Source organism: Hakea prostrata, chromosome 6 (assembly GCF_041222555.1).
Source record: "Hakea prostrata isolate BN-2017 chromosome 6, UWA_Hpros_2, whole genome shotgun sequence".
NCBI classification, from domain to species: domain Eukaryota; kingdom Viridiplantae; phylum Streptophyta; class Magnoliopsida; order Proteales; family Proteaceae; genus Hakea; species Hakea prostrata.
Genome location: NC_142605.1, coordinates 34,938,991 through 34,950,447, shown reverse-complemented (window position 1 = coordinate 34,950,447; position 11,457 = coordinate 34,938,991). Strand labels below are relative to the sequence as shown.

Genomic DNA, 11,457 nt, shown 5'->3' with positions numbered 1-11,457 from the left:
TAGATGCATGGGGTAGACTTGAATGTCGTGCATTTAATGCACATAACTTGCTGCCAATGGTCGAAATCTAAATCTCATTAGCATTATTCAATGGGTCCACAACATTTTGTTTGAAAGTATTCTTCAACTACAGATTGGTTTTGGGTCCTTCCTATATCTATGCATATATACTTTGTTTTAATGCTTAAAATTTTTTTCTTTTTTTCTTCTTCCGGGTTTTGTATTAAACATAAAGTTGGCATTGTAATGCAAAATAACAAAGAGACACATCCTACACAGTAGACCTTATGATAAAGAAATGATTGTTAGTATAGAATATAATTATGTAAGACCCAAAAGTGACAAGAACTTCTTTTTTCGGGGGTAAACGTGACAAGAAGAGCTTCACATCGCTATCTAATTCAAAGCATAAGTTTAAATTCAGAGTTTTGCTTCATGTAATGGTGTGACATTGAAAACTCTGAAAGAAAAATGAAAAAAAAGAGGGCAACACCACAAAATTTGACAATAGGAGGATCAAAATCGAAACCTCACCTTCCCAAACCAAATATGATAAAATAGACAGGACCAAACTAAAAAAAATTTATAATTTATGATTTACAGTTAAAACCCTGTTGTCCCATATCTGTATCTATTATAAACCCATTGCAGATGATTTTAAAATCACCAAGTCTAACTAAAGCATCTTAGCAGCTAGTTAGAGTTAATAAAAGACAGAAATGCTCCATAAAAACTGTGTTCTTGTGTCCAAAGGAAGAAGAAAGAAAATCCAACTTGTGATCGTCTGATTTTTAAAGTCATATTTAAATTATAATCTGGCCGTAAATTTCTATTAAATGTAATTAACTTTTGATTTGGAGATAGTGACAGTTGCTAACCAGAACAAAGAACTATATATTTTCTTCTAAAGAATACTGAACTTGCTAGGATTGGAGGCTTATTCCATCAAAGTCTCTTAGCAAAATAAAGATTAAGGTCTACTCGGTGAGCTGTTGCCACTTGATCATGTCAATTAAATGAAGTACACATTAAGACTAATTAGCTTATCATGGAAGAAGAACCTTATAAAGTCTCACTGTTTGTTGGTAGACCCAACAGAAGAAACATGACAGCTTAATTATAATGAAGGAAAATGGAAGCCTGCATCTGTAAATGGAGTTGTCTTATTTTTCAGTTATTAAACTTAAAAGAGACATTTTTCTTGGTATATATTTATATATTTAACTTGAAATAAAATAGTATCAGACTTTCGTATGGTTAACCAAAAGAAGGAGAGTTGACCATTAGAAGGTGGTTGACTTTGTGGGCTCCCGTTAACTGAAGTCAATCTCGACCATTAGAAGGTTGACTTTTTGGGCTCCCATGAAGAGAAATGATGTTTGACCAATGAGGTTCTGGATGGGGAATTTGAGTTCTTAATGCGATGTCAAACCATGATGATCTTACAAAAAAAAAAAAAAAAAAAACTGATGATAATTTCTACTCCCATTAAAATAAATAAAAACAATAAAGGGAAATCAATAACCTAATCAACAAAATTGGAACCATGGTTTTGATCAAATTTTAGATGGATTGACCATACGTAAAACCTAAAACACCTGATCTATTTATATTTGCAAGTTTCAATTTGAAGTACTTATAGGTTGGGTTGGTCAACCACATTCTCATATTTGAAGTTCTTCCATTGTATAAGTTATAAATCTAGTCACAAGGTTCACCCCTCCCCTCACAGCCCCATTCCCTCATATAAAATATAAAAAATAAAAAATAAAATAGAGGAAAAAAATTAATTAATTAATTAATTTTGTTTTTATTTTAAAATATTAAACTTGTTAGTCTTACAATTCAATAAGGATGAATCACCATGAGTAAATAACATAAAGAATACTATCGAAGGTATTTCATATCTTCGACAATATGGAGTGGAGAATAATGACAAATTGATAATACGTAGATTTGCAGGCCTTGATTGTGTTATTTTTAATACATAGCAAGCATGTCTCTTGGTCTTCAAATGCTAATTCAACTATAAAGTAGTAAACTATGTGAGAGACATTTTCACTAATAAGACCTTGTTTTTTTTCTTTCAAAATGTAGATGTAAATGTTAAAAAGTCAACTTGATAAACATTTAAAGAAAAAGGAAACTTGACAAACTCAACTTGAAGACAACATGAAATATCCCTTTCACATATCAGCCACATATTCTTATCTTGATTATATTTTTCTTTAGAAATACATAATAAAAAGATAACCAAGTCAAAGAGCCTCTATTGGTGAAGTGATGAAATGACAATGTTTTTAGATGAATAAATGTATGGTTACACTCTTTTGTATTAATTGACGTGAATTTATTTCAGTTTCATACGACATTCTTGGTTTGCTTGTGTTTTTGTTTTTTGTTTTTTGCTTTTTTTTTGTGTGATAATTGTTTGCTTGTTTGTTGGTAACGTGTATTATGCATATAATTTAAAAACTCATCTAATTGTATTTGAGCCTGCTTTGGGTCTGCCATTCCTATAGGAACAACCTCGAACCTTGTCATTGGATTATGGGTTTGACATCTCAAGAAGAATATTTTTATGATAAAGGATTAATAGACTATGTAATCATATATGGTTACATTAGTCTGTCACCATCATATAAATCATATGATAATAACATAATCTATAGTATACAAAATTCTATGGGGTAATATTTTGTTCTTTTCTCCCTTAACCATGTATGTGGCTAATAACTTGGCTAGATTCTAAAAGGGTTTTGCCAACCTAGTCTGTGGTTGGTGGAGTTATGTAACAAAAACGCCATGAGTTGATTGATTTTGGAATAGACTCCTTTTTACCCCCAAAAAAAAAATCTTTTCTAAAGGAAAAAGTCAGAATCTCATTTCTAGAAATATTATGTGTTCCAACTTCCAAGAGGAAGTTAGTGATAGAGATGATGGATATGTGTTTTTCCTCTTTCCCTAGTAAGTTTCTGTTACTCTAATTTATGTAACCTCTTAATTACTTAGATTAGGTTGGGAAAAAAAATCTCTAAAATAATTGATTATGAAGTCCTTAATATTTGTTAGTTAAGATTTTGTAATTAAAAAAAGGTAAAAAAACAACTAGCTAGATTGTGTGAATGTTTGACAATGTTGGAGCCATTTTCCAGAATAGATTCTCTGTATGGTTGGACTTTCTAAGCTCTTTACCTTGGCACAAGTACTAGTTCCGCCGTTTCGTACTTGTGTTCCTCATTCGAAGAATCATGAGAGAGAGAGAGATCATATATCTTTCATCGTTCTCTTGCTTTATTCAAAGAATCAAAAGAAAAAGAGAGAATCTGAAAAAGTCCAAATTCTGAAGTACAAGAGGCAGTGGAGATGTGGAGATGTGGAGGTTGGTAGGTGGTGATGACGGTCGTGGAGGAGTAATGGGCTGCTCAAGCGTATTGTTTCAAAGACTTTATTCAAGTAAAAGCCAAAAACTTGTCTGTGAAAATGAAACTTTGAGAGTTGAATAAAAATTTGAACTCTTGAAAGCACTGAAGGGTTGATGTTGTGTAACTCTGCGACAAGTCGTGCATGTGTGTGAGGTTTGATGACGGTGGAAAGCACACTCATGGTGAAGCATTAATACCCCCTGCTGAGTGCTGAGCATGAAGTTTTAACTACGTACGCAACTGAAGAAGAGAGATGTTGGGTTTCCGCATCTATCTGCATCATCGTTTTAATATTTTAAGTTTTAGTTGTTGGGTTCTTCAAGGAATTCAACTTCATCAAACCTGTATTCAAGAAGAGAGAGAGAGAGAAACGTAGAGAAGGATTAAATAGTTGGCTTTTCGACTGTGGGAGGGGACTTGTAAATTTCTGGATCTTCATCCTCCAGATTCTTGCGGGCATGTCGTCCCATCTGGCCACCTTCTGAGATATTGATATAAATTCAAGGAATCTGATAAGTATTTTTAGGAGAAACCGAGAAACCAGAAACCAGAAAGGCAGAAACAAGATTGTCAAAATTGGTAAATATATGGGAATGTCTCGTCATCACATTCGTATGTATTACATCACACATCAATTTTGATTATTTTAAGTAGCAGTAGTAAATGAAGGCTTGGAAAATGAAGGCTGGAAAATATCCGACAGGCCGCAATAACAGAGGACACTAGTAGAATGGTGAAAGTGGTGGATGCATTAGCTGGTAACCAGAAAAAAGATGAGATGGTGACCTAAACAATTGACAGAGACAGCAGGTTAATTAAAAGAGAAACAGAGCTTCCAGTCGTTGAAGTAATAGTAAAAAACATGATTAAAACAGATACAAGAGCTGATCAGTGGAGGGTTTAGATTGGAGAAGTCACTCTCGATCACATCTGGAGATTGTGGTCCTTCGTTGGTAAAAGAGCCACCCTAGTCTCTCTCTCTCTTTTGCCAATTTTGCTTCTCCTGTTCCTCTTCTTGCGCTTCCTGACAAGCTATCCTGTCTCTACTTGGGGGAGCCAGTTCCCTTTATTCTGATCTACGTTTGCTTGAGTTGGCTTGGTTATCCTCAGCAAGAGCAGAAGATAAGAATAACACAAATATCTACCTTAATAATATATATATCAATTAAGTTTAACAGATGCATCAGTCAGTTGCTTTCACTTCTTTCTGGCTCCGTGTGAGACTTTGAGATTGTTGTAATGGTGGTCCAGCAAGAACCGCATTTGCTCTTGTTCCCAGGGTGAATAGTTACCTTACCTTAATTGCCTAGCTCAGCAACAAAGAGAAAAAGATCAGGTTTGACTGAACCACCTTCCTTCATGCCCGGTAGGAGGTGGGGGGGCTGCAGCTTTGATAAATATACTACGTGCAGCGCCACAGATTGACAAGGGTCACACAAAATTAATGGATTACTACCCAGACCTCGATTTCAACCTAGTAGTAATTGAAATGCATGTTTCATGAGATTACTAGATCCAAGACTCCATCAGGGTTGACCATTCTAGATCGGTCACACACTCTCACACCACCCAAGCAAAAGCCTCTTAATATATATATTTTTGTTTTTAGGTTGTTCTGGTAGAAGCAAGCCTCTTATTGATCCTTTCATTGTGATGATGATGATGATTCATAGTTCTGAAAAACTTACTTAATTATTTGATTAAATTCAATCTTAGAAGTTAATCAATTACTTTATTGATAATATATTGTTTCAAGATGTGGGTTACAACGCATACACACATCTGCATCCTTAACATGTAAATCTGGATTAGCATTGGAATGCGTCGACTCCTATCTGGGCATTCGCCATTTGGGTTGACCGTGGTGGCCATGGTCATCGACTCCTCGTAGTGCTGGTTTGATCCAAGATCCCCAGATGGTATATACCCATAAAAGATCACTCATATATAGTTCTTCTATCCATCTACTGCATGGCCCTTCCATCGTTTTTCTTCCCTAACCCCTTCTACCCATCTCTCTCTCTCTCTCTCTTTCTTTTTTTCTCAACTTGCATGGTATAAGCAGCACCATATACAGTGGAATCATGCATAAAATCAGGTACATGCACGTAATGATCTGAAAATCTCGTCTTCCCAGAGAGAGAGAGAGTACTCGAAAGGGATTGAGACAAACCCAATTGGCCAACTTGGACAAAGGACTATATATACTCGACCTTTTCTCAATATCCAAAACCGCCTAATCAATCCTGAAATGGCAACTTCGCCACAGTTTTGTTATCTTGCCATGTCTCGAAATTGTTAATCAATCAATCTTGAAATGACAATTTGGCTAAAGGAATTATTTATCTTCGCAACACTTACAGGGGCTTGAAACTGATGTACTTGGCCAACTTGGGGATGGGAACCCATAGAAATACCGTTTGGTTGAACAGCAGATTAATATAGAAATTTTAGGAGACTCCAAGTGTCTTCAAGTAGAACCCACCATGTAAAGGTGATGTCCCTAGCTTTACACCTATAAGAATATTTTTATATGAGGGAGGAATATAGGAATAGGATATTGATACCTAATGTCGTTCATAACCATTCTGTTGAACAATGAAAAGCATTGGTTTGATCGTTCAAGTCATGATGTACGTCTCTATGGCTCTGTTTTGTCTTCCCCTCCACCAAAAATCAAAAGGCGGTGATGGACGTGAAAGATTGACTTTCAATCTTTCATCTTCCAGAGGCGACGAAGCAGCGAAGATCATCATCATCATGAACGACCAAAAGAACAAGGGAAGAATTTCTTCAGTCGTTAATGGCGTCCGCAGTCATTGTCTGCATTCAAATCTATTAACAATCTAGTGCCGGCAGAGGCGGAAATGACGGATTCTACGATCCAAAAATTTAACTTTTACACCAAAACACAAGCCACGCAAAATTATCATATTTCCATGCATCATTCCGCATGAAATGCCATTGATGGGTTATGGCAAGGGTCATATTTTTGGGGGGAAAAAACCCCAAAAAAATAGAAATCTCTCAATAATTTATAGAGTGCCATAGAATAATACGAGATACAAGCATAACAATTCTTAAACTCAACTAAGCAAAAAAAATTCACATTGTTACAGGGAAATTAGTAAATTGATAAATTATTTGAAGCATTCAGCAGATGGGCAATAGAGCTCAACTCCTTTAAGTGAATAACCAGCAGTATCGCCAGTGGTAATAGATTTACTTAATTTTATAAAAGATCTTCATTAAAGAGTAATGTAAAGAAGTACCAAGTTGTACACTATTTTTTTTTCAGAAAAAAATATAAGATTACAGTAAAGCATATGTTAACCTCACAGAGTCACAATATAGGTTAAAAAAAGTAATTCGATCAATCAAATATTCATGAATACGCTCTAATACTCTCTCATATTGGTGTAGGTGTTACATGACCAGAGAAATAATGCACGCTAGCTCATCAAGTAAAAAGAAAGAAATTTATATATAATTTATATTTAGTTTGTGGTTTTGAATGCACTCCACACTTTCACAGTATGTATATGGCTGATGGCATCGTTGACGTTTGAAACCCAATAAGATCTCTTAGGAATGAACGGACGAGACAGGGAATAATGGAGTTTTGTGCCCATAGGGATCCGTGATTTTGCATTGTTGCCGTTGTACGCTTTTAATTCTAACCATTCCTTTTTTTTAAAAAAAAGGAAAAAAAAAATCAAATCAAATTAAGATAATCTTTTTCTCAAGCTATTACTTGTTCTCCAGAACACTTGAAGACAGAGGTTCCGGCCATGGCAAGCTAATTGCCTATGACTTCTTTGTTGTTGTGAACACCAGAGACTGGACAGAGCAGCAAGTTGCAGGCTTGCTAATTAGTTAAATACGCTAGCCTCGCTGGTGCCCTCTTCATTTGCGTGCTTTTCTTCCTTAATTAATTTCTTCCTCATGAAGTTTGGAGAGAGACGACAGCAACGCATAGGCAGAGGAAGAGGAAGAGGAGGAATTAAAGGAAAGGAGAACTATAAAGAACAGGGGCTAGCTATTTCCCAATTTCTTTGCCTGCAATTGCAACTTCAACCGTAATCCACAATAATAAAATCCTTTCGAAAGAATGTTAGAACAGAAAAATAATAATAATAATAATACAACAAAACTAATTTTAAATCTGCTCTGAACTAGAGTGGAAGATTTTGGTACAATCTAAAATCTAAATAATTGAAGGCTCGCTCATCAGAATATTTATGGACAGACTGGGAATGAGGGTTTGGTTAAAATTAAATTAGGATATTAAACTGGTGGTAATCCCTTGATAAATGAAGAATCTTCGACTTCATCATGATCATCACCTTCAACAGCTCCGGTCAGCGTTTGTGCCTTCTGAGCTTGAAGTTTCCAATCTGTTCTAACCAACACTAGCATCATTATCAACATGCAGGAGAGCTGTGCAGCCAAAAGCCCCAACCAGAGACCCTTAAAGTCGAAACCTGCAAAGAATGCTAAGCCAACTGCTACTGGCATTCCGACTAGATAGAAGGAACCCAGATTGATATTTGCTCCCACCTTTGGCTGTGCAGTTCCTCTCAATACTCCACACCCTGTTGTTTGTGGACAGTTACCAAGTTCGCACAATCCGATTATGGGCAGAACTAAGTAAGTTAAGGCAATGATCTCTAAGTCCTCTGTGAACATTCTTGCCCAGAGTGACCTCACTGTCAGAGCAAACATCAATGCCAAGAACCCCAAGAAGAAACTGCAAGTGATTCCTACGAGTGCCGCAAGCTTTGCTTTTTTTGGCCGGTTAGCACCCAATTCATTTCCCACCCTTGTGGATACACTGAAGCTCAGAGAGGACGGGAATATGTAGATTAACGCGGTTGTTTGAATCAGTATACCCATGGAGGCCACTGTTGCTCTAGGATTCAACATTAACCCACATAGCACAATCATGATTTCGTACCACCACCACTCGAGACACACTGAAATGCAGCTTGGAATTGCGAGATTGAGGAGTGATTTCCAGCCCTTGAGGCATTCCCAGGAGATACCTCCCCAGGTTTTCTTGTACACATTCGAAATGTAGATATAGACGATCAGAGAGCCAACCAGGTTGAAATTGGTCCAGACACCGCTCAAAGCTACGCCTTTAATACCAAGTTTTAGTACAATAACAAGAAGGTAATTAATGGGTATGTGAAAAAGGATTGAAAGGGTGGCACAGCAAGTCAGAGGAAGTGTTATGGATTGACTTCGGAGATAAATTCGAAGTGGGTGGAGAAGTGATTGGGCGAGCAGGTCAGGAAGAGCATATAGAATGTAGGATTGGGCTTCCCTGGCTATATCCGTGTCTTGACCGCAAAAAATGAGAATTCTCTCCACATTCAACCAAAGGAAGGCGATGGGGATTGAGGAGACCAGCAGGAGAAGCACAGTTCTCTGTAAGGCAAGGCCGAGGAGATTGTGCCTTTTAGCACCGAAGGCTTGCCCACAAATGGGTTCCATTCCCATGGCCAATCCGGAGAGTATTGAATAACCTGTGATGTTTGCAAATCCAATGGCGAGAGAACCGCCGGCCAAGGCAAGCTCACCGAGGCGGCCGACGAAGAGCATGGAAATCATGGAACGAGAGTAGAGTAAGAGACCTGTTAGTATCATAGGAAAAGCTATGTTGGCTATGGACTTGGCTTCTTTAATGGCAAGTGAGAGCTGGGTCGTACTTGAAGTAGCAGTGGTTGGCTTTTCGTCGTCTTCTGTCTGTGTTTCTGTTTGTGTCGCTGATCGTGTTTGCGGTTGTTTTTCTTCCTCCGTTAGTTCCTGGGTTGTTGGGCTTTTGGGGATCAACAGAGTTAACATGTCGGGTTCCGGGAATTTGGTCAGAAGGCAACGTTTGTCCCAGTGGCAGTTACAGGGAACTGTAGGGTTAGCTAATTGACACATGGCTCCGAGCTTAATTTTTCGACCCCAACGAAAACAGAGCCACCTGAGTGTCCAGAGAAGGAGAGACAGAGAGAGACAGAGAGAGAGAGAGAGAAGATGGTTTTTGCCTAAACTTGTGCTTCTTCAGGGTTGGTAGAAGCTGAGATACTTGCAAAAACTCACAACTAGGGAGGCTGAAGAGAGAGAGGAGAGACCCTAGATGGATCCGCGTTGGAGAAGAACTGAGTTTTGGAGACGGTGCGCGTTTTCGTTTTTATAGTGTCTGTTGCCGTTGACTACGACATAGAAGACAGAAGAAGAAGTAGAAGAAACTTTGAAAAAAATAAAAAAAAATAAAAAGGTAAAAAGCTCTCGTCGGTAAATATAAATCACCTATGTGCTTAATTACAAATTAATCCAATAACAAATGTACAGATGGTCGAGCTAATAGGTGTGAAATACATGTTTTTTTGTTTTTTTCGGTTTCTTAATGAAATTTTGGAAGGTTGTGGTGAAGAATCTACTAATTTAAGCCCTTGATGGGGTCCATTATTCCCCAATTCCATGCTATTACTAAAATAGGGAATTAATTGGTTTACCACGTATGCTGCTGCGTTCTTGAGGCGCCAGTTGTATAACTTAAATTGGGTATCCAGCAATCAATCACACAAGGAAGGATTGGGGATCTTTCTAATGTCGGTAACATTGGAATAGGTTGGGGTTGCAGCTATACTGTTTGATAAAATGACTAAATTAACTTTTTCCTTTCACTGGCTCTTCCCATTTTCCTTATATTTTTTGGGCCGCGTGTACTTGTCCTCATCCAAGTTCGAGTACCATCATCCATCAAAAACTCAAAAAGCAAATTTAAAGCAGACAAGGAGAGACTCAAGTGAGAATGGAGAAGGAGAAGTTTCAATTAATATTCTCATTCATATTCAGGAGACTAAACATGTTTGCTTCATGCAGATTCTGATTTGGGGTTGTTGTTCTCTCTGGGGCGTAAGGATAAGATAACTACCACAACCGAAAAATAAGCATGTTTCACTTCCATGTGTAAAGCATGTTTCAAGTCAATTTACTTGGAATCTCTGTCTTTATTAGGGAAAGAAGTCTAGTTTTACGCGTGTATGTGTGTGTAAATACTAGATGTTTTTGCCCACATTCAAGTCAAAACATGGACTTTTCCACAGCCAGCTGGTTTGAGTTGAGAGTTGAGACTTGAGAGGTGAGCTTCACTCCTAAACCCCTGATCAAGCGACGCTTCTGGCTGCGTTCCAGATGTTCAGATGTTCAGATGTCCAGATGGGTTTGTACTTTGTATATATACATACTTTCACTTAGTCATTTTATCGAGCAGGTGTGGTGCAGACATATCCAACAAAACAGAGTATGTGGGTTAACTGACGTAGTACCCAAGCTCCACCTAAGTCGTCTGACAATATTTAGTTGTTTGTCTGTTTCTATAGTACGTACTAATTCAGTACTTCATACATGTAAAATGCAACTTTAAAGTTAAGGTTGTTTTGGCCCTCTGTGAAGAGAAGAGAGAAGAGAGAAGAGAGGATTCCAAGTCTGCAATTTGTGCGGACTTTGCGGTTGGGTCTTCTCAAGTGAAGACTTTTAATGGAGTAAACAACGGTCTTGGTTGGATGCCCATACCCAGAATTGTAGTGCTTTTAACTTTGGGACACTCCAGTACTAGTCTAGAATCTTAAGTTTATCTAGAGAGGTAAAGGTGTAAAGGCCATCTCATTCCTTGCCGAAAGATATAGAAGCGACTGTGTCTTTTCCAACATGTAGAGACAATGGATTGGTCGCACAGACGTGTTGAAAGTTTCATGTCGCCTTTTGTTTTCTTTGTCGAAATTTCTGCCTTCAAATTAGTATTCACTTGACTCTTGATTCGGCAATTCTATGTTACTACTTCCCATGCCAACTGAGAAAATTCATATCTTCAAAGCTAGCCAGAAGATACAGACTTACAGTCAAACCAAGTTCTTCAACGAGGGGAGAAAGATTTGCAGTTTGGCAGTTCCCTCTACCGTGACATGCATATTTGAACGGGCCTCCTCCTTCAATGTTGAACAGTAGATCGATTGATTGTCAAAAAAACTCT

At 37.7% G+C, this 11,457-nt stretch overlaps 1 protein-coding gene across 1 annotated transcript; it reads right to left on the bottom strand.

Moving 5' to 3' along the window:
• Nucleotides 1-7,311: 7,311 nt before the first annotated feature.
• LOC149013611 (protein DETOXIFICATION 49-like) lies at nt 7,312-9,563 on the bottom strand. The gene has a single exon (XM_089158933.1). The coding sequence runs from the start codon at nt 9,357-9,359 to the stop codon at nt 7,713-7,715; it is 1,647 nt and encodes a 548-aa protein (XP_089015059.1). The 5' UTR covers nt 9,360-9,563; the 3' UTR covers nt 7,312-7,712.
• Between the last annotated feature and the right edge of the window lie 1,894 nt (nt 9,564-11,457).